The sequence below is a fragment of the Rana temporaria genome, chromosome 11 (genome assembly GCF_905171775.1).
Source record: "Rana temporaria chromosome 11, aRanTem1.1, whole genome shotgun sequence".
In the NCBI taxonomy this organism is placed as follows: Eukaryota; Metazoa; Chordata; class Amphibia; order Anura; family Ranidae; genus Rana; species Rana temporaria.
The window spans coordinates 4,010,691-4,035,016 of NC_053499.1; the positions used below are offsets into that span (position 1 = coordinate 4,010,691).

A 24,326-nucleotide genomic window follows, 5' to 3' on the forward strand; every position below is an offset into this window, starting at 1 on the left:
CTTTGGTTACTTGGAGGGTGGTACTCCGAGAGCATTTCTGGGAGTGCACAGGATGATTGGCAGCAGCTCCTGCCAACCCAGAAGCCTATCACCACACCGCCTATGGTAGAAGAGCCGACACACGCAGAGGGGGTGGGGCAGACAGGAGACTTTGGAGCTTCACGCCCCCACCTCTGTGGCGCCTGGGGGCACCCTGCCTAACATCGGCCCTGGGTAGACAAGTGGGTACATCACGGCCACAGCTGTTGTGTTGTAGCAGCTTTAAAAGCTTCCAATAAAAGTGATCATTTTTATTCGGCTCTCAAAAACCCCCAATAGTGGCCCCGGCAGTGTTTCCGGGGGTGGGGGGCAGGACTGAGGGAAACTGTCCCTATAGTGAGATCAGAAGGAACTAAAGGGGACATTCATTCCCTGACCCCCCCCTGCAACTAATGACCCCAGTCATGATGTGCATTACGTCACTTCCGGGTTCACAGCTGTCATTCCTTGCCTAGTGTAACCAAGGATGCAGCTATTCAATCACAACCTGTGCTTGAATAGCTGCATTGGAGGGCAGGGGAGGCACTGAGGGGCTAATATACCCCCTGATGTGTTCATGAAGAGTGCCTGTCACCTACTCATGCTATCACATAAGGGCAGGTGCAAGGATTTTTGACACCCTAGGCGAAAGCTGATTTTTCCGCACCCCCCTTTGGCTCCACCCCCGACTTCACCCCATTAGCCCTGCCCATGTATACCCCACATTTTGAATGAAGCGCCCATCAAATGCAGCCTCACCAGCGCCCATCAAATGCAGCCTCACCAGCGCCCATCAAATGCAGCCTCACCAGCGTCCATCAAATGCAGCCTCACCAGCGCCCATAAAATGCAGCCTCACCAGCGCTCGCCATCAATGCAGCCTAACCAGCACCCATCAAATGCAGCCTCACCAGCGCCCATCAAATGCAGCCTCACCAGCGCCCATCAAATGCAGCCTCACCAGCGTCCATCAAATGCAGCCTCACCAGCGCTCGCCATCAATGCAGCCTAACCAGCACCCATCAAATGCAGCCTCACCAGCACCCATCAATGCAGTCTCACAAAGCCCATTAATGCAGCCTGACCAGCGCCCATAAAATGCAGCCTCACCAGCACCCATCAAATGCAACCTCACTAGCGCTCATCAAATGCAGCCTCACCAGCGCCCATTAATGCAGCCTCACCAGCGCCCATCAAATGCAGCCTCACCAGCGCCCATCAAATGCAGCCTCACCAGCGCCCATCAAATGCAGCCTCACCAGCGCCCATCAAATGCAGCCTCACCAGCGTACATTAATGCAGCCTTACCAGCGCCCATCAAATGCAGCCTCACCACAGCCCATTAATGCAGCCTCACCAGCGCCCATCAAATGCAGCCTCACCAGCGCCCATCAAATGCAGCCTCACCAGCGTACATTAATGCAGCCTTACCAGCGCCCATCAAATGCAGCCTCACCACAGCCCATTAATGCAGCCTCACCAGCGCCCATCAAATGCAGCCTCACCAGCGCCCATCAAATGCAGCCTCACCAGCGTACATTAATGCAGCCTCACCAGCGCCCATCAAATGCAGCCTCACCAGCGCCCATCAAATGCAGCCTTACCAGCACCCATCAAATGCAGCCTCACCAGTGCTCATCAAATGCAGCCTCACCAGCGCCCATCAAATGCAGCCTCACCAGCGCCCATCAAATGCAGCCTCACCAGCGCCCATCAAATGCAGCCTCACCAGCGCCCATCAAATGCAGCCTCACCAGCGCCCATCAAATGTAGTCTCACCAGCGCCCATCAAATTTAGTCTCACCAGCGCCCATCAAATGCAGCCTCACCAGCGCCCATCAAATGCAGCCTCACCAGCGCCCACCAAATGCAGCCTCACCAGCGCCCATCAAATGCAGCCTCACCAGCGCCCATCAAATGCAGCCTCACCAGCGCCCATCAAATGCAGCCTCACCAGCGCTCATCAAATGCAGCCTCACCAGCGCCCATCAAATGCAGCCTCACCAGTGCTCATCAAATGCAGCCTCACCAGTGCCCATCAAATGCAGCCTTACCAGCACCCATAAAATGCAGCCTCACCAGTGCCCATCAATGAATGTTTGCTTGCTTGCATTCATTCGGGAGTCGGGACACAGACGCAGCGCCTCTGACACTGTGTGTGAACAGAGCGGCAGCTGCCTGCTGATGCTGAGACTTAGTTGCACAGAGCAGAGAGTAGGAACTCCAGTGGTCGGGCGCCCCCTAGTTTGCCCAGTAGTAGCACCGGCCCTGCATAAGGGGCTTGTTAGCTACTTTGTCATAGCAATAAAATTAAAGTGGTTGTAAACCTCGGACATGAAATACCATCAAAGCATATCCCTCTAGTGCAGAGGCTCTCAACTCCTGTCCTCAGGGACCACTAACAGGCCAGGTTTGCAAGATAACTGGAATACATCACAGGGGATATCATTTGCTGCTCAGTGATTGCAGTATTCTAGTCTGTATCTCCCCCAAGGTAATACATAAAACCTGGCCTGTTAGTGGGTCCTGAGGACAGGAGATGAGAACCACTGACCTATATAGCTAGATTCAGGATGGCGAGCGCAAAGTTGCGGTGGCGTAGCGTATGGCATTTACACTACGCCGCCGTAAGTTAGCGAGGCAAGTACCTGATTCACAAAGTACTTGCCTGCTAAGTTACGGCGGCGTATCGTAAATGCGGCGGGCGTAATCGCGCCTAATTCAAAATAGGCTGAGGGGGCGTGTTTTATGCTAATTTGGGTTGACCTGATGTGATTGACGTTTTTTTTGGAACGGCGCATGCGCCATCCGTGTACATATCCCAGTGTGCATTGCGGCTAAGTACGCCGCACGGTCCTATTGATTTCGACGTGGACGTAAATTGCGTAAATCCCTATTCACGGACAACTTACGCAAACGACGCGGGAACGGCGGCCATACTTAACATTACTATTCCAGCTATTTGATGGAATAACTTTAGGCCTGATAATGCATTACGTAAACGGCGTATCTGTACTGCGGCGGCCGGGCGTACGTTCGTGAATAGGCGTATCTAGTGATTTACATATTCTACGCCGACCGCAATGGAAGCGCCACCTAGCGGTCAGCCTAAAAATTACACTTTAGGATACGAGGGTGTAAGACACTTACGCCGCTCGTATCTGAGCCTAATTTAAGCGTATCTGGTTACCAGAATACGCTTAAATTAGCGCCAACGCAAATTCTGACTCAGCCTAAGTCTCTCTGAATCTAGCTAATAGTGTGTACTCAATCCAGAGCACTGTCATTTCTGTCTGCTGCCTCCTTCCTCTGCTATCTGCATTAATCATTTATTACGATTCCTGACACCAAGAGAAAAAAGGTGACAGAGGAGGGGCCTGTGGTTGTCAGCTTCAGCTCTGTCCCCGATGTGCTTCACTTTGTATACCAAGAAACACATTTACACTCTACAGCTCTCACTGCTCTGCAGAGTGCGATTTCAGCTCTCCACCACCTTTTTTTCTGACAGCTCAAATTATCCTTTCAGGTTTTTATTGATGGGCGATCGATACTGGTGAGTGTTTAATTGTCTCCAGCAATGGTCATGGATGGGAGACAGTGGAGTCCCCCATCCATGACCATTGCTGGAGACAATTAAACACTCACCAGTATCGATTGCCCATCAATAAAAACCCAACAGGGGTTCCAACTCTTCCCCCAGCCCCATCCAAAACTAGAAACAAACTTCAGATACACGTTGACAGTTGAATAGCAGCCATTGGACTCACACAGTGCCGAGACATTACAGCAATTTGTAGTGTTGGAAGGCAACATGGTTTAATATCCTATTTCTGGATTTTCACTTCCTGGTTGATACAGGTTGTAAGGTAACAAGTTACATTCAAAGCTTCATAGCATATCAGAATCTGCACAGCAAAAGGCCTGGCTCCGGGCCGACTGGTGTGCAAGCAAGCTTCAAGGAGAGCCATGGCTGCCAGGATGATTTGATGACAAAGATCAACAGGCACTTAGAGATGATACATAGACAATGCTGCCCCTAGAGGCAAGTAAAGCAGGACGGACAGTAATACAATCTATTGGGAAGGACTACCTCTTGGCAATATCTTATTGGACAGGAGGCAAGTGGGGGTGGTTACAAGTGGGTGTGAATGAATGTGTAAAAAGTACACACAGAAGAGAAATTGTCCCTTTTGGCCTGCTCCTGTGAGCCTCATGGCTCTTTCTCTAGCCCAGTCGATGAGATCATGTCTAGAGGATGTGATAAGTATATGTGATGTTCGGTCATTATATGCTCTGTATATTTTACGTTAAAGTTTTCATGTTAGCTGTTCCCTATTTTCATGGGAAATAAATAAGATATTGTTTTACTAAGCCGTGTGTTTTTCATAGCTAACCTTATATCATTAGCAGTGGCGGCTGGTGCACAACATTTTTGGAGGGGGCACAAACATACTGAAAAAAAAAACATCAATTGCAACCACTGTGCCCATCAAACTCTGCCACTGTGCCCATCAAACTGCCACTGTGCCATCAAATGCAGCCACTGTGCCCATCAAACGCAGCCACTGTGCCATCATATGCAGCCACTGTGCCCATCAAACGCAGCCACTGTGCCCATCAAACGCAGCCACTGTGCCATCAAATGCAGCCACTGTGCCATCAAATGCAGCCACTGTGCCCATCAAATGCAGCCACTGTGCCATTTGCAGCCACTGTGCCCATCAAACACAGCCACTATGCCAAACGCAGCCACTGTGCCCATCAAATGCAGCCAATGTGCCAAATGCAGCCACTGTGCCCATCAAATGCAGCCACTGTGCCAAATGCAGCCACTGTGCCACCAACCTTAGCCACTGTGCCACCAAACACAGCCACTGAGCCATCAATTGCAGCCACTGTGCCATCAAATGCAGCCACTGTGCCAAACGCAGCCACTGTGCCCATCAAATGCAGCCACTGTGCCATTAAACGCAGCCACTGTGCCATTAAACGCAGCCACTGTGCCACCAAACGCAGCCACTGTGTCCATCAAATGCAGCCACTGTGCCAATCGCAGCCACTGTGCCCATAAAACACAGCCACTGTGCCAAACACAGCCACTGTGCCCATCAAATGCAGCCACTGTGCCAAACGCAGCCACTGTGCCCATCAAACACAGCCACTGTGCCAATCGCAGCCACTGTGCCCATCAAACACAGCCACTGTGCCAAACCCAGCCACTGTGCCCATCAAATGCAGCCACTGTGCCAAACGCAGCCACTGTGCCCATCAAATGCAGCCACTGTGCCAAACGCAGCCACTGTGCCACCAAACGCAGCCACTGAGACATCAAATGCAGCCACTGTGCCATTAAAAGCAGCCACTATGCCCATCAAATGCAGTCACTGTGCCATCAAATGCAGCCACTGTACCCATAAATAGCCACCACTGTGCCCATTAAACACAGCCACTGTGCCCATCAAACACAGCCACTGTGCCCATCAATTTCTGCCAGTGTCCCCATCAATTGGCACTACTGTGCCCCATCAGATCCTGCCAGTGTGCCCCATCAGATGCCACCAGTGTGCCCCGTTAGATGATGCCAGTGTGCCCCATCAGATGATGCCAGTGTGCCCCATCAGATGCCGCCAGTGTGCCCCATTAGATGCTGCCAGTGTGCCCCATCAGATGATGCCAGTGTGCCCCATCCGATGCTGCCAGTGTGCCCCATCAGATGCTGCCCGCCACTTACTTGTCTCGGGGCGGGTCAGTGGCGGTCTCCTGCAAGTCCTCCATATCTTCTTCCGTCCTCTCTCAGGCGTCCAATCACAGAGCCTGACGTTTCAGCCTATCAAGTGACCGGTAACAGACCCGGCAACCTGATTGGCTGAGAGGCGGATTCAGTGTTTCTTTGAAAAGCGAATGCCCAGCATGGTGCCCGCTGTTCACATTTTTGGGCGCCTTTAAGAGCCTATGGCTCTAATCGGGTGCTTCCAAAAAACTCCCCAGCCGGTGTAATTCAGGTACCCGGCGCCCAAAAAGAAGCCGGACACCTGAATAGGGGGTGTCAGCAGCGACCATATCTATGGTGATAGAGCGGTGCAGGAGAGAGGGGGCGGCGCTCCTGCGCCCTTCATAGACGCACCGCCACTCATCATTGTGCTCATCATAGACTAGCTAATTCTAGGTATAGACAAATGAATACATATAGGCAATAACTAGAGGGAATCGGTGACCAGCTTGTTTATTGTACCATTTCCTTCATGTAGTATCAGAAGACAGACATGACACACGGAGTATCAGAGGACCCCATGCCGGGGCCCCAGCGGGGGATCTCCGGGGATTTCTGACACCTCACATTAGACTTTGTTTTGTGATCTAATTCACAGTTTTGGCATCTGATGATTATTTTGTGATGTGTGCATAAATCCGCACATTAGGCAGATAAGATCGCTGTCCTTGAGAGCGCATTAAAGCGACTTCACATGGGGCTTTGAGACTTTGTGTTCAAATTGCTCGACATCAAACCGGAACATCTTTGTTGTGTCTTAATGGCACTTACCAGCTACCGGAATCAAAACGGGTCAAGAGGGGACATTGAGGCTAAGCTGGAATATGTTCTACAAACTGAACGGTTATTAAGAATTTCAGATTTCCCAATAGAAGTAACCTTGGTCTGGCCTCTGAACTGGGTGGCTTGTGGCCATTTATGGTGCAACATTGCCCCTAGAGGATCTGCACGGAAGCACCAACCTTCTGTAGATGTATAGTGGTCAACCTAGCAACAGATATGTTGGTCTATGGCAGTGTTTCTCAATTCCAGTCCTCAGGCCCCCCCAACAGGTCAGGTTTTCAGGATTTCCCTCAGATGAAAAGGCTGTGGTGATTACTAAGGCAGTGAAACTGATCAAATCACCTGTGCAAAATAATGGAAATCCTGAAAACCTGACCTGTTTGGGGGGCCTGAGGACTGGAATTGAGAAACACTGGTCTATGGTAAGTGCATGTATGCAACATAGCGGGGGGGGCTGGGCCAGGGGGCAGGGTGGCAATTTCCACCCAGGCCAACCCAACTTTTATTCAAAATGGCCCGACTTGTTCATTCCCCGACTTGTTCATTCTCCGACTTAGTTGGGGTAGGCGGTACACTTTGGTGGGGGTGGGTCAGCCACACAGTGTTACCTTTGACCTCTGGGAACCCGCCTTCTGACCTTTGACCTTTGGGGGAGGTCCCTGCTCTAAGTCCTGAGTCCTAGCCATATTCTTCAATGGGAAACCCTAACCCCTACCCCTAACCCCTATCCCCTGACCCTGACCCTAACCCTAACCCCTAACTCTAACCCTAACCCTAACCCTAACCCTAACCCGAACCCTAACCTTTGACCTATGAACTTTAACCCTAAGTGCATCTCCACTTAGTGATTCTCTCCACCCTAAACCCCTACCTTTCCCAGATCCCGCTAAGTTTGTTGGAAAAAAACATAAGTGCATCTCCACTTAATAACTCTCCCCACCCTAAAACCCCTACCTTTCCCAGAACCCGCTCGGTTTGTCGGAAAAAGGGGGAAAAACATATTTTTTTGGAGGAAGTCAGGCCAGGGGCACGGCCGCGGCAGTCGGCCACAAGCTGTGGTATTCTGGAGGTTGTAGTCCACGTGTGCTCAAGCTCCCGGTGGGTGTAGAACCGCTGGGCCCATTGTGCTGCCTCGGAAGTGAGGGAGGACGAGTGCCGGCTCTTCTTAGTTGCTGTGGACTGCAACGTTCGTGTTAAAATCTACTTTTTTTTAATCAACGGTCTATTATATTATCGCATAAATTGTTAACGCACAAAAACGTCTCTTGAAAGAAAAAAGAAAGAAATTCAAAAGCAGTCACTCTAATTTCAAAACTGACCGCACAAACTATTGAGTAACCGGACCGGCCCGGCCAACGCACAATGAAGAATGCCGTGTGATGGTCTTGGCAGACGGCGCGTGAGACGCACTGTATGTAGGAATCGAAGGGAAAAAAACGTAATTTTTCAAAAGAAAAAAAAAAACGCATAAAAAAGAAAGAGCAAGACAAAAATAAAAGTAGAGTGGAGTCAATGATTCAGTGAGGCGTTCCTCTGGAGGGAAGGAGAGGTAATAATGCCGAGGAATTCATGTCTGAAGTTAAAAGGTCAGCGGCAGCACGGGAGGAGCGGCGCATAAGAAGGTTTTGAACCGGCTTTTAATAACAGACCGGCGAGTCGAAGTTGATAGATTATGAGCTGCTTTGAGGCACCGCTGAGTGGGTTTCGCTAATAATATTTTTAGCAAAGGCCAGAAAGAAAAGTAGGAATAGGAAGTCAGGAGTCGGCCGTACGTTGGACTATTTTGAGGCGATGGGCCTTTCCTGCTGTGAAAAAAAAAGCCCATCGTAAGTGAGAAGGTCCCCTGGCAGGTCGAACTTTCTACGGGGTATATTTATAAAAACATTTCATAGCTTTTCTCCATTCACCATTGCATGTCAATTCTTTCCGTGTGAATGGGAACATAATGCATTGTGGCCACTAGATGGAGCTGAGGAGCAGACTTATTTACTATAAAACTCATCGCCATCTAATGGCCATAAAGTGGTATTTCAGAACATACTGCATTGTGGCCACTAGATGGAGCTGAGGAGCAGACTAATTTACTATAAAACTTATCGCCATCTAATGGCCATAAAGTGGTATTTCAGAACATACTGCATTAAGGTCACTAGATGGAGCTGAGGAGCAGATTTATTTACTATAAAACACATCGCCCTCTAATGGCCATAAAGTGGTATTTCAGAACATACTGCATTGTGGCCACTAGATGGAGCTGAGGAGCAGACTTATTTGCTATAAAACTCATTGCCATCTAATGGCCATAAAGTGGTATTTCAGAACATAATGCATTGTGGCCACTAGATGGAGCTGAGGAGCAGACTTCCTTACTATAAAACTTATCGCCATCTAATGGCCATAAAGTGGTATTTCAGAACATACTGCATTGTGGCCACTAGATGGAGCTGAGGAGCAGACTTATTTACTATAAAACTCATCGCCATCTCATGGCCATAAAGTTGAATTTCAGAACATACTGCAGTAAAGTGATAGTTAAGCTTTGTGTTTTTTTTTTTTTTTAAATAACAAACATGTCATACTTACCTCCACTGTGCAGTTTTTTTTGCACAGAGTGGCTCCGATCCTCCAGTTCTGGGCTCCAGTTCATAGGATGCATTAAGGTGAAAAAACACAAGGGTTTACAACCCCTTTAAGGCCACTAGATGGAGCTGAGGCGCAGACTTATTTATTATAAAACTCATCGCCATCTAATGGCCATAAAGTGGTATTTCAGAACATACTGCATTGTGGCCACTAGATGGAACTGAGGAGCAGACTAATTTACTATAAAACTCATCGCCATCTAATGGCCATAAAGTGGTATTTCAGACCAGACTGCAGTAAAGTGATAGTAAAGCTTTGTGTTTTAATTGTTTTAAATAACAAACATATCATACTTACCTCCACTGTGCAGTTAGTTTTCCACAGAGTGGCCCCGATCCTCCAGTTCTGGGGTCCCCGCGGCGGCTCTCGAGGCTCCTCCCCGCATTAGATAACCCCCTCTGGGAAGCTTTCTCCCGAGGGGGTTACCTTGCGGGCGCGCTCCTGATGCATGGGCGCTGCCCCCCCCCCCCCCAATCCCTGCTGCCGCTGCCCCCTATCCATGCGTCCGGCCCCTTTCATGGATTAAAATTGCGGGGATGGGGCGGGGGTGTGTCTTTTGAAGCACTGATTGTGTGACAATAGCAATTTAATTTTCACTATTTTCACACTAAAGTTCCTCCCTGCCAATCAGGAGGCAGGTCGTGAGATCTGTTTCTGAATTGGCCAAAGCTTCAGGCAATCCTATTGGATGCCTAGCTTTGGAGTAACAGAGAGGAGACGGAAGAGGCCACGGGAGGAGTGGACACCGGAGCCGCTTCCCGCACCTGAGGAGAGGAGGAGAGGATGCCCCAGCCCTAGATCGGATAGGCTGGTAGGGGGATGATGTCTGTTAGTACTACGCCACAGGTCGGGTGGGGAGAGCTGGACTGGATGTCTTTAAATTCCTTGTTGCGGGTCAGGGGGTGGTGGATGTCTGTCAGTCCCATGCTACGGGCCACTGGGGGTGTGGGGGGATGCTGCCAGTGCCGCCCAGAGGGGGGGTGCTTGCTGCCCTTTTTTGCCACCCCCCCATAGGAAAACCCCACCAGCCGCCACTGCTCAGCGCCATCTAGTAGCCATAATGTAGTATTTGGGAACTTACTGCATTATGTCCACTAGATGGAGCTGCGCAGCATACTTACTTCCTATGATAGCGCCATCTACTGACCATATTGTGGTATTCTGGAACATACTGCATTATGTGCACTAGCTGCATGGAGCTGAGGAGAAAATGTATTTCCTATGATATTCAATACCATCTAGTTGCCATTTGCGGCGGCGGTTAATGATGGGATGTGGGGTTCCAGCACCTTTTACCTCTGGACCCCTTTACATTACAAGGCACCCTGTACCTCTGGACCCCTTTACATTACACAGCACCCTGCACCTCTGGACCCCTTTACATTACACAGCACCCTGCACCTCTGGACCCCTTTATATTACACAGCACTGTGGACCCCTTTACATTAAACAGCACCCTGCACCTCTGGACCCCTTTACATTACACGGCACCCTGCACCTCTGGGCCCCTTTACATTACACAGCACCCTGCACCTCTGGACCCTTTACATTACACAGCACCCTGCACCTCTGGACCCCTTTACATTACACAGCACCCTGCACCTCTGGACCCCATTACATTACAAAGCACCCTGCACCTCTGGACCCCTTTACATTACACAGCACCCTGCACCTCTGGACCCCTTTACATTACACAGCACCCTGCACCTCTGGACCCCTTTACATTACACAGCACCCTGCACCTCTGGACCCCTTTACATTACACAGCACCCTGCCGCTCTGGACCCTTTTACATTACACAGCACCCTGCACCTCTGGACCCCATTACATTACACAGCACCCTGCATCTCTGGACCCCTTTACACTACACAGCACTCTGCACCTCTGGACCCCTTTACATTACACAGCACCCTGCACCTCTGGACCCCTTTACATTACACAGCACCCTGCACCTCTGGACCCTTTTACATTACACAGCACCCTGCACCTCTGGACACTTTTACATTACACAGCACCCTGCACCTCTGGACCCCATTAAATTACACAGCACCCTGCACCTCTGACCCCTCTATATTACACAGCACCCTGCACCTCTGGACCCCTTTACACTACACAGCACCCTGCACCTCTGGACCCCTTTACATTACACAGCACCCTGCACCTCTGGACCCTTTTACACTACACAGCACCCTGCACCTCTGAACCCCTTTACATGTTACACTGGGGGGAGACGGGACATGCGGCCCGCGGGCCGTCACTGCCCACGGGCATTTGCCCGGTATGCCCTATGGCCAGTCCGGGTCTGGTGGTGAGGTTCTAACCAATAATAAAGGATCCTCAGTAAGGCCTGGAAGCATTTCTATGTAACATTACTCAGCATTCTGCACTCAAAATAAATGTAATAAATTCCACGCCAACGCCACTCAAAGTTTTCCCCTTTTATACCAAGTTTTATACCAAGTTTGTAGAAGTCTTTCTTGCCGCAACAATGGGACTATTCCAAGTTCAATGAAAGGTTTGATTTATTGTCTGGAAAGTCCATGTAATTTAATAGTAACAAGCGCTTTAATTCCCGCTCCGTTTTATCGCCGGGCATTGTTACCACAAAGCTATTACGGGGGGACAGCGCTCTGCCAAATGTAGATACGGTGATATGAATAGCTGGGAGCTGTCCAGCGCGGCGCCATTAATACAGTAGAGAAGGGCCATTACTCAGGACACAGAGAGCGGCTAAATGAAGTTATTATTCTGTCCATTGTCCGCCGATCTCCCGCTATCGACGAGACAACAGAGGGCCGAGCCGCCAATTCTTCCTGTGTGCCCATAATTACATGTATTGGAGAACTTCTAAATCCTCCACATTGTGGATCTGACCTACATGGAACATAGAAGTCAACGCATTGATTCCAGCGGTAATCAACGGAGCCGTTCACAATGTATCAATGCTTACGGCGGATCTAAACTCCCAAAAACGAAGCAGGCATTTGGTAGAAATTTAGAAGCTGCAGCAGGCATTTGACCCCAACTTAGAAGTTGCATAGGGCATTTGGCAGGAACTTGGAAGCTTCCAAATGCTTTTGGTGGGAATTTAGAAGCTGCAGGAGGCATTTGGCCCTAACTTAGAATCTGCATAGGGCATTTGGCAGGAACTTGGAAGCTGCAAAAGACTTTTGTTGGGAGTTTAGAAGCTGCATCAGGCATTTGGTAGGAACTAGGAAGCTGCAGCAGGAATTTGGTGGGAACTAGGAAGCTGCAGCAGGAATTTGGTGGGAACTTAGAAGCTGCAGAAAGCATTTGGTAGGAACTAAGAAGCTGCAGCAGGAATTTGGTGGGAATTTATAAGCTGCAGCAGGCATTTGGTAGGAAACTTAGAAGCTGCAGAAAGCATTTGGTAGGAACTAAGAAGCTGCAGCTGGAATTTGGTGGGAATTTATAAGCTGCAGCAGGCATTTGGTAGAAAACTTAAAAGCTGCAGAAGGCATTTGGTGGGAATTTAGAATCTGCAGCAGGCATTTAGCAGGAACTTAGAAGCTGCAAATGGCATTTAGTGGGAATTTAGAAGCTGTTACTGTTATTTGGTATGTATTTAGAAGATGTAGAAAGCATTTGCCAGAAACTTGGAAGCTGCAAAAGGCATTTGGTGAGAATTTGGAAGCTGCAGCAAGCATTTGGTGAGAATTTAGAAGCTGCAGCAAGCATTTGGTAGAAAACCTAAAAGCAGCAGAAGGCATTTGGAGGAATTTAGAAGCTGCAGCAGGCATTTGGCAGTACCTTGAGAAATTGAGAAACTGTGACTAGCATTTAGTAGCAATTTAGAAGCAGTGACTGGCATTTTGTTGGACTTTAGAAGCTGCCGCCGACATTTGGCAGGAACTTAGAAGCTGCAGAATGCATTTGATGAAAAATCAGAAGCTTTGACTAGCATTTGGTAGGAATTTAGAAGCTGTGACTGGCATTTTGGTTGGAATTTAGAAGCTGCAGCAGGCATTTGGTGAGAATTTAGAAGCTGCAGCAGGCTTTTGGTGAGAATTTAGAAGCTGCAGCAGGCTTTTGGTGAGAATTTAGAAGCTGCAGCTGGCATTTGGTAGGAATTTAGAAGCTGCAGCAGGCATTTGGTGAGAATTTAGAAGCTGCAGCAGGCTTTTGGTGAGAATTTAGAAGCTGCAGCAGGCTTTTGGTGAGAATTTAGAAGCTGCAGCTGGCATTTGGTAGGAATTTAGAAGCTGTGACTGCCATTTTGGTGAGAATTTAGAAGCTGCAGCAAGCATTTGGTAGAAAACCTAAAAGCAGCAGAAGGCATTTGGAGGAATTTAGAAGTTGCAGCAGGCATTTGGCAGTATCTTAGACGCCATATAAGGCATTTTGTGGGAATTGAGAAACTGTGACTAGCATTTAGTAGCAATTTAGAAGCTGCCACTAGCATTTAGTAGCAATTTAGAAGCTGCCACCAACATTTGGCAGGAACTTAGAAGCTACAGAAGGAATTTGATGAAAAATCAGAAGCTTTGACTAGCATTTGGTAGAAATTTAGAAGCTGTGACTGGCATTTTGGTTGCAATTTAGAAGCTGCAACAGGCATTTGGTAGAAATTTAGAAGCTGCAGCAGGCATTTGGTAGAAATTTAGAAGCTGCGGCAGACATTTGGTAATACCTGTAGGAATAGAGGGACATTCAAGAAAGCAGCTCTGCTTTTTGGTATACCAGCATGAGCAAAATGTGAGAAACCTCAGAGCAGTAATTTGAATGCGGTAGAATGCCCATGTGGACACTGCCCCGTGTTCTATAGACTTACGTTGACAGACGGTGCCGTTGCCCACATATCCAGGCTTGCACGTGCAGCTGTGTCCTTGCACTGAGTTGGTACAGATAGAGTTCTCATCGCAGCTGCCGTGTCCATTGCCACAATCATCGTGTTCTAGGAAGAGATCAAGGAGAAGAATTTGTGAGGTGCAAATAAACCAGCACAGGTCACTCAGATCAGAACAGGCCAATCAGTAGACACAGGGATACTGACTATGGGTCAGAATAATTATTATACCAGAAGCAACGTAAAATGATGCCATTGATTTAAGCCCAAAAGCTCACTGCCAAAGGCCCTGAAGTTTATCCAACATAGAGAAGGGTTAGAACCCCTGTCAGGTTTTTATTGTGCCCCCTTTTGGAAGAATCTCTCCCCTATTTGTCCCGGGAAATATTGTTTTGCAAAAACCAAACATTTTGAGTTGTCACCAATACAGGAATAGAGGAAAATCTTCCAATGGGGATTTCTTCTCTCTTTGAAGACATTTCTTACTTCCTCATGGGTCTAAAAGGACAGGAAATGAAGGGAAATCTCCCTAGTTGGACACACACGACTGAAAAACCTAAAAGGCCTTTGAATCTTTTTGCTTTTCTATCGAAAATGAAAAAAATGGCTTAAAGCAGTGTTCCAGACACGATTTTTTTTTTATTCAGCAGCTACAAACACTGTAGCTGCTGACTTTTAATAAGGACACTTACCTGTCCTAGGCGCCCGCGATGTCAGTTCCCCCCGAAGCCGATCCCTCGATCGTGGCAGGTAGTTACGCAGCGCAATTGCTTAGTTGCGCCGGCGTATCAACTGCTCCTGATTCAGAAGGCTCTTATGCCGTCGTATCGTAGGCTGCATTCTTACGATGGCCGCTAGGTGGCATTCCCGTAGTGGTCAGCGTAGAGTATGCAAATTGCATACTAACGCCGATTCACAACCGTACGCGCGCCCTGCGTTTGCAGTTTACGTCGTTTGCGTTCGTCGGGTTCCGCGTAAGGCTGCCCCTGCTATTAGCAGGGGCAGCCAATGCTAAGTATACCCGTCGTTCCCGCGTCGCGATGTTTGAAAATTACGTTGTTTGCGTAAGTGAATCGTGAATGGCGCTGGACGCCATTTACGTTCACGTTAAAGCAAATGACGTCCTTGCGACGTCATTTGCTGCAATTCACGTCGGGAAAGTTTCCAGACGGAGCATGCGCACTACGTTCGGTGCGGGAACGCGCCCAATTTAAATGATCCACGCCCCCTACGGGATCATTTAAATTACGCACGCTTACGCCGACCATTTTTACGGAGCGCCCACGCAAATTACCGAGCTACTGCTTCGTGAATGAAGCGTAGCGCAGGTAATTTACGGAGGCGCAGCGTTAAAACGGTACGCTGCGCCTCCGTAAGAGGGCGTAAGTCGTATCTGAATCCACCCCCATGTTTTTGCTCCTCACACACAGAAGCGCGGCCACAAATTTGGATCTTGCACATAATTTCCCCATAAAAGTTATTTGTAAACAAAGTAATACAGTATAATTATACTGATGACATTAGGCCGGGGAACACACTAGACAATAATCACATTTAATGGCATCTGGGCTACTCTTCTCTTTACTGCTCGCTGAAAATTTTATGGAGTAGTTTTGGCAACAAATGTTTTCTCTTAGTCCAGAACGGGGTTACTATCCGGCATTAAACGGGAACGGCCTAATTTATTTCCGCTGCATAATATCTATTAACAAACACCGGCGCTGCAGGAATAGAGAGACTTCATCAAATGACATTGTAATTGTCTATAAAGGACATTCCTTAAAGGTGAAGTTTCCTTTACTCAGATTTCTCCTTCCATGGTCCCTCCCCCATCAATATTATATTCTAATACATTTTTCAAATAAAATGTTCCTATTTCTATCATATACCTTATCTTAGTACCAGTGATGTCATCACTGTTTGTTTTTTTCTTCTCTATGCAATGCAGGCAGATTATGGATGGTGGGCGGGACCGGTTGTGTGCCATACATAGCTTCCTGAGCACATCACAGCACCCGACATTAGTAGTTCTCTCAAGAGCCCTCGGCCCTGATACAAGCAGTGGACTGGCTCTTGGGAGGAGTTATGCAAGCAGTGGGCTGGCTCTTGGGAGGAGTTATGCAAGCAGTGGGCTGGCTCTTGGGAGGAGTTATGCAAGCAGTGGGCTGGCTCTTGGGAGGAGTTATGCAAGCAGTGCTGGGGGATATCTGGGGTGTAGAGGGGTCAGAGTGCTGGGGGGATATCTGGGGTGTAGAGGGGTCAGAGTGCTGGGGGGATATCTGGGGTGTAGAGGGGTCAGAGTGCTGGGGGGATATCTGGGGTGTAGAGGGGTCAGAGTGCTGGGGGGATATCTGGGATGTAGAGGGGTCAGAGTGCTGGTGGGATATCTTGGGTGTAGAGGGGTCAGAGTGCTGGGGGGATATCTAGGGTGTAGAGGGGTCAGAGTGCTGGGGGGATATCTAGGGTGTAGAGGGGTCAGAGTGCTGGGGGGATATCTTGGGTGTAGAGGGGTCAGAGTGCTGGGGGGATATCTGGAGTGTAGAGGGGTCAGAGTGCTGGGGGGGGGAGATCTGGGGTGTAGAGGGATCAGAGTGCTGGGGGTATATTTGGGATGTAGAGGGGTAAGAGTGCTGGGGGTATATCTGGGGTGTAGAGGGGTCAGAATGCTGGGAGGATATCTGGGATGTAGAGGGGTAAGAGTGCTGGGGAGAGATCTGGGGTGTAGAGGGGTCAGAGTAATGGGGGGATATCTGGGACGTAGAGGGTTCAGAGTGCTGGGGAGATATCTGGGGTGTAGAGGGGTCAGAGTGCTGGGGAGATATCTGGGATGTAGAGGGATCAGAGTGCTGGGGAGATATCTGGGATGTAGAGGGATCAGAGTGCTGGGGGAATATCTGGGATGTAGAGGGGTCAGAGTGCTGGGGGGATATCTGGGGTGTAGAGGGGTCAGAGTGCTGGGGGGATATCTGGGGTGTAGAGGGGTCAGAGTGCTGGGGGGTAGAGGGGTCAGAGTGCTGGGGTATATCTGGGATGTAGAGGGGTCAGAGTGCTGGGGGTATATCTGGGGTGTAGTGGGATCAGCGTGCTGGGGGGATATCTGGGGTGTAGAGGGGTCAGAGTGCCGGGGGATATCTTTGGTGTAGAGGGATCAGCGTGCTGGGGGATATCTGGGGTGTAGAGGGGTCAGAGTGCCGGGGGGATATCTTTGGTGTAGAGGGATCAGCGTGCTGGGGGGATATCTGGGGTGTAGAGGGATCAGCGTGCTGGGGGAATATCTTTGGTGTAGAGGGATCAGCGTGCTGGGGGGATATCTGGGGTGTAGAGGGGTCAGAGTGCTGGGGGGATATCTGGGATGTAGAGGGGTCAGAGTACTGGGGGGATATCTGGGGTGTAGAGGGGTCAGAGTACTGGGGGGATATCTGGGGTGTAGAGGGGTCAAAGTGCTGGGGAGGCATCATTCTAGCAGATATATGATATGCACAGGACAGCTTTGTTACTTTATGTATGTAGTATTTTCCCCACTGTTTCTTTGCTGTACAGAATGATCGTTCATGTAGTTAATGGGGAGCTCCACCCAAAAGGGGAAGCCCCGCTTGTCTGCCTCGTACCTACTTGATGTCTGTTTACCTGCACTGTCTCCATTGTAGGGGCCCCAGAGCATTACTTTGCCCAGGAGCCCATGATGCTATTAAGACAGCCCTGATCATAACCAGGTGTTCCCAGATCATCAGAAGGCAGTTATTAGGTAATTGGGGTGGACTGGTCATCACAGTCAGGAAGTCAGGAAGTCAGGAAGTCAGGAAGTCAGGAATTCCAGATACTAAACAGCCAAACCCTTATCATTCATGGCAGGGAGATGCACAACCCAATGAATTCCCGGGTCAGGGAAGGTGAAAGAGCAGCCACAGATTAACGGTGGACTTCTGTGTGCCGCGGAGGGGTGCAAGATTTATTTCAGCGTATTGCGGGGGAGGGGTTTGGGGGAAGTTTAAATCTGAGTTCTGGCAGGGTTCTCGATACGTTATGATGCAAGGCGGCATTCTGATATACCATCTAATAAAACCACAACTCTCCAACTGTTCTCCCCGCTCCTGTTTATGAAAGCATAAAATGCAAAGTTTTCTCACCCGATGATAAAAAACGCCACTTGCCGCGGCGATGGAGGGAGAGCGCGCCGCAGAAAAACATTCGTACTTCAAAACAGAAGCACAGCGCCGGCCTTTCATTATTTCCCTGCTGGATACATTATTTGCTCTTTGATCATTTCCTTCTGGATACATTACTTCCTCCTCAATACATTGTTTCATTTTTTAAAACATTATTTCTTACTCAATATATTATTTCTTCCATTAACCCTTTCACGGCTAAGCCTATTTCTGACATTTGGGCCGGGGATTCAGAAAGGACTTACGACGGCGTATCTCCAGATACGCCGGCGTAAGTCCAAATGAGCGCCGTCGTATCTATGCGATTATTTAGAAAGGCAGTTACGCCTGAATTTGGCCAAGATACGACCGACGTAAGTCTCCTACGCCGTCGTATCTTGGGGTGCATACTTACGCTGGCCGAATATGCAAATGACCTAGATACGCCGATTCAGAAACGTACTTGCGCCCGTCGGATTTAGCTACGCCGTTTACGTAAGGCGTCGGTCCGGCGTAAGTTTACCCCTCATAAAGCAGGGGTAAGTCATGTTACGGTATGGACGTCGGAAACGTCGGAACAGCGTCGTATTTTACGTCGTTTGCGTAAGTTGTATGTGAATGGGGCTGGGCGTAGGTTACGTTCACGTCGACAAAGCATTGAGCCGACGTATCTTAGGGAGTATTTGCGACGTGATTCTGAGCATGCTCGTGCATACGCCGTGGCATGGGCACAGTGAGGCAATGGGCACAGTGAGGCATGGGCACAGTGAGGCATGGACTCAGTGAGGCATGGACACAGTGAGGCATGGGCACAGTGAGGCATGGGCACAGTGAGGCAAAGTGAGGCACAGTGAGGCATGCTGATGGACACAATAAGGCAAAGTGAGGCACAGTGAGGCATGCACATGGACACAGTGGCCCGGATTCAGATAGATTTGCGCATTTATTACAGAGGCGCATGGCAACGATTTTGCCCTGCGCCCCCGCAATTTTTTTGTGCTGCCCTCGATTCACGGAGCAGAAGCTCCGTAAATTGCGCGGGTGCGCCGGCAAAATGCCCGGCGCAAGCGCGCGCAATTTAAATGATCCCGTAGGGGGCGGGAATCATTTAAATTAGGTGCATGCTCCATCGGGAAACTTTCCCGACGTGCATTGCGGCAAATGACGTCGCAAGGACGTCATTTGCTTCAAAGTGAACGTGAATGGCGTCCAGCGCCATTCACGAATCACTTACGCAAAATACGTAAAATTCAAATTTCGCAACGCGGGAACGACGGGTATACGTAACATTGGCTGCCCCTGCTAATAGCAGGGGCAGCCTTACGCAAAAACCGCCGTACGGAAACGACGTAAATTGCGTACGCAGGGCTCGGGCAACGTTGTGAATCGGCGTTAGTATGCAATTTGCATACTCTACGCTGAGCACAACGGGAACGCCACCTAGCTGCCATCGCAAGAATGCAGCCTAAGATATGCGGGCATAAGAGCCTTATGCCGCGCAGATCTTAGGCTGCAGTCGGCGTAACGAGGTTCCTGAATCAGGAGCACTCGTTACGCCGGGGCAAGTAAGCAATTGCGCTGTGTAACCTATGGTTACACAGGCGCAATTGCTTCTTGAATCCACCCCAGTGAGGCAAAGTGAGGCATGCAGATGGACACCCTAGGCTTATACTCGAGTCAATACGTTTTCCCAGTTTTTTGTGGTAAAACGAGGTGCCTCGGCTTATACTCGAGTATATACAGTATTTTAAGGAATGGCCCCGTCAGGCCTAAGGATGGCGATGCCAATGTGGGGTAACAGACATTTACATCCCTTGCCACCTGAACCATCATCAGCAGTTTTGGGGGCCGACCTTGTCGGAGATGTTTTTCTGAAATGACCCGTTTCTTGAAGACAAAAGATGAATTTAAATAACATAAAAAAAAAAAAAAAAAGAAGCAATTTGAAGAAGCGCTTTCCCTGAGACGTGTGATTATCTGTAATCGCAGTGCGGCGCGATGTTAAATGGATAAGTTGATAGAACAGTTTAGGACGATAATGAAAGATTGCTTGAGCTTCATACGGAGGAAAAAATGGAAAATCTGACAAGTCTGTCCCCTGTCTCCGGCATTAGGAGTCGGCGAAGCGCGGCGGGACGAATGATTGTTTATCATGATGAGAATAGTCTGCGTTCTGCCACTATTGAAATGAGCCGTCTCCAATTGCTTGTCAAGTGGCATCAAAGCAGTAATTACCAATGTGCCCAAATCCCTTCCATTGACTTCTTATAGACCTTCCTATTGGCAGACTGGGGGAGGGTCTCAGGGGGGGCTGCGGCCTCTTGCCGGTCACGTGAGTGGAACGATCAGTACATCCTGCAAACTGGAGCCGGAGAATCTTTTATATCTCAACTATCAGGGGGCCAGATTCAGGTACCGCTGCGCACTTCTTAAGGAGGCGCAGCATCCCGTTTTTGCCCTGTGCTCCCGCAAATTATCTGCTCTACGCTTCATTCACGAAGCAGTAGCCACGTAATTTGCGTGGGCGCTCCTCAAAAATGCCCGGCGTAAGGGCGCATAATTTAAATGATCCCGTAGGGGGCGTGGATCATTTAAATTAGGCGCGTTCCCACGCCGAGCGTAGTGCGCATGCTCCGTTGGGAAACTTTCCCAACGTGCATTGCGGCAAATGACGTCGCAAGGACGTCATTTGCTTCAAAGTGAACGTAAATGGCGTCCAGCGCCATTCACGATTCACTTACGCAAACGACGTTAAATTTAAACTTCGCGACGCGGGAACGACGGGTATACTTAGCATTGGCTGCCCCTGCTAATAGCAGGAGCAGCCTTACGCGGAACCCGACGAACGTAAACGACGTAAACTGCGTACGCAGGGCTCGCATAGGGTAGTGAATCGGCGTTAGTATGCAATTTGCATACTATACGCTGACCACTACGGGAACGCCCCCTAGCGGCCATCGCAAGAATGCAGCCTAAGATATGCGGGCATAAGAGCCTTATGCTAGTCATATCTTAGGCTGCAGTTGGCGTAACGAGGTTCCTGAATGAGGAGCATTCGTAACGCCGGCGCAAGTAAGCAATTGCGCTGCGTAACTATGGTTACGCAGACGCAATTGCTACCTGAATCTGGGCCAGGGGGTATATAATAATAGGCGCACATTTGTGCTCTTTCCCCTCCCCCGCCTGCTTTTTTTCACACCGACCAGAGGAGAATTGTTCTGTTGGTGCGATAAATCTGATCACCGAGATCGCAACCCGATCATTCCAGAGATCGCAACCCGATCATTCCAGAGATCGCAACCCGATCATTCCAGAGATCGCAACCCGATCATTCCAGAGATCGCAACCCGATCATTCCAGAGATTGCGTAAGTGATTCGTGAATGGCGCTGGACGCCATTCACGTTCACTTTGAAGCAAATGACGTCCTTGCGACGTCATTTGCCGCGATGCACGTCGGGAAAGTTTCCCGACGGAGCATGCGCTCTACGATCGGCGTGGGAACGCGCCTAATTTAAATGATTCCCGCCCCCTACGGGATCATTTAAATTGCGCGCGCTTACGCCGGGCATTTTGCCGGCGCGCCCACGCAATTTACGGAGCTACTGCTCCGTGAATCAAGGGCAGCGCAGTAAATTTGCGGGGGCGCAGGGCAAAAACGTTGCCCTGCGCCTCCGCAAAAAAAACGCAAATGTACTTGAATCTACCCCACTGTCTATTCGAATGCAACAAAATATCAACCCCCCCCCCCCCCCTCGATACAAATCTATAGCGATACATCTTTATTTTTCTTTAAAGTTTATACTATAAATAAAAAGGAAAAATGACAACTTAAGCAGAAGGCGATCGATACAGAGAACGGCGCTGACGCGGGGGGGGGGGGGGAAATGAACGGCCACCCGGAAAGACCTTGGAAAACCTTTACCGATGGCCTTTGAGTTCAGGAGAGAGAGCGCCGCGCCGGGACGCATTAAGCCCGCAGTATCATTCCCATCGATTGGCTCTATAAAGTGCGCTCAACGATGCAGCACAAACGCGCCATTGATCTAAACGCCACTTTGTGTGGAAGAAACCAAACAAAACGCTACAAAGAGTGTTTTAATAACGGTGACAGTAACAGCCACAGGTTGCATTGCCGCGGTGCTTTGTAACTCATCGGCGGCGCGCGTGGGGGGGGAGGGGTTACACAGCGGCTGGAGAATGGAAGGTGACCTCCGCTGTCAGTTTAACTGTTTGAAGACGTTCGTTTTAAACACCTCTTTAGACACGTACTATGCAAGTGAGCAAACATGCCTACTAAAAGATCGAGGACAGCCTTGCTGTCAACTGTCACTCTACAGCAGCGGAAAACTTAAAGGGGTTGTAAACCTTCGTGTTTTTTCACCTTAACCACTTAGGCTCCATTCACACCTAGGCGTATTTACGCCTGACGCCCGACGCTCGATACGCTGGAGGGGAGAAATACCATTGCCCTCTATGGAGATGGTTCACATCTCCACGCCGAAACGCCGAACGCCTGAAGCTCAAAACAAGTCCCGGACCCTTTTTTTCAGGCGGCTTCGGCATTCGGCATAGGAGATGTGGACCTGGGGGTAAATGGGGGTTTAAATCGCGGCGTTTTGTCGCCGCAATTCACGGGACAAAACGCCGCAATTTGTCGCCGCAATTCGCGGGACAAAACGCCGCGATTAGGTGTGAATGCAGTAAGGACCGCCTAACGCCGATATATGTCGGCAGAATGGCACGGCTGGGCACAGGCACGTACATGTACGTCGCCTTTAAAAGCACCAGCCACCGGCGCACGCACGCGACCGGGTCCGAAGCTCCGTGACCCCGCGGAATCCGATCGCCGACGGAGTCCCGCGATCGGTCCCCGGAGCTGAAGAACGGGGAGAGCTGTGTGTAAACACACCTTCCCCGTTCTTCACCGTGGCGCTGTCATTGATTGTCTGTTCCCTGATATATGGAAAGACGATCAATGACATCACACGTCCAGCCCCGCCCCCCTACAGTTAGAAACACACATGAGGTCACACTTAACCCCTACAGCACCCCCTAGTGGTTAACTCCTAAACTGCAATTGTCATTTTCACAGTAATCAGTGCATTTTTATAGCATTTTTTGCTGTGAAAATGACAATGGTCCCAAAAATGTGACAAAATTGTCCGAAGTGTCCGCCATAATGTCGCAGTCATGAAAAAAAAAATCGCTGATCGCCGCCATTAGTAGTAAAAAATAAATATTAATAAAAATGCCATGTTGCCCTTCTTTGTACTCGCTTTTAGCTAGTCCTTTTGTTCAGTGGTACCGTATTCCCTTTGTTTAGTAGTGATAACTGTGTGTCCAGTGAAGTTAACCTGTCCAAAGCCATATTGTGCCCAGTGGTTGGCAATTGCTATGATTATTGGTAATCCCAGTTTTTGCGTCCAGTTGTTGGCAGTTCCCAAGTCCATTGGTGACAAATAATTGTGTCCATGGTGGCTAGTTCTTGCGTTCAGTTGTATTCCCTTTGTTTAGTGGTGATAAGTGTGTGCCCAGTGAAGGTTACTGTGTGTCCAAAGCCATATTGTGCTCAGTGGTTGGCAGTTCCTATGATAATTGGTATTCCCAGTTTGTGTGTCCAGTGGTTGGCAGTTTCTATGCCTAATTGGTATTCCCAGAGACCAGTGGTCACAAAAATGGTGTCCATGATGGCAAATGTTTGTGTCCAGTGGTACTTCCTTTAGGCAGTGGCAATAACTGTGTGTCCAGTAGAGGAAACTGTGTGTCCAATGACATATGGTGTACAGTCGTTGACAATTTCTATGCCTATTGGTAATCCCAGAGTCCAGTGTTGACAAATAATTGTGTCCATGGTGGCTAGTCCTTGTGTTCAGTGGTATTTACAGTACTTTTTTTTAGTGGTGATAATTGTGTGTCCAGTGATGGTAACAGTGTGTCCAAAGCCCAAATGATTGGCAGTTCCTATGATTATTGGTAATCCCAGTTCTTGTGTCCAGTGGTTGGCAGTTCCTATGCCTAATGGTATTCCCAGAGACCAGTGGTCACTAAAATGGTGTCCATGTTGGTCAATTCTTGTGTCCAGTGGTACTTCCTTTGTGCAGTGGCAATAGCTGTATGTCCAGTAGAGATAACTGTGTGTCCAATGACATATTGTGTCC

The 24,326-nt window shown here is 49.2% G+C and overlaps 1 protein-coding gene across 1 annotated transcript in view; it reads right to left on the reverse strand.

The window, feature by feature from the left end:
* NELL1 (neural EGFL like 1) overlaps positions 1-24,326 on the reverse strand; it is a 1,277,601-nt gene that overhangs the window by 490,747 nt on the left and 762,528 nt on the right. Inside the window, 1 exon segment of the mRNA XM_040327905.1 lies at positions 14,007-14,129. Coding sequence (XP_040183839.1) covers positions 14,007-14,129 — 123 coding nt within the window.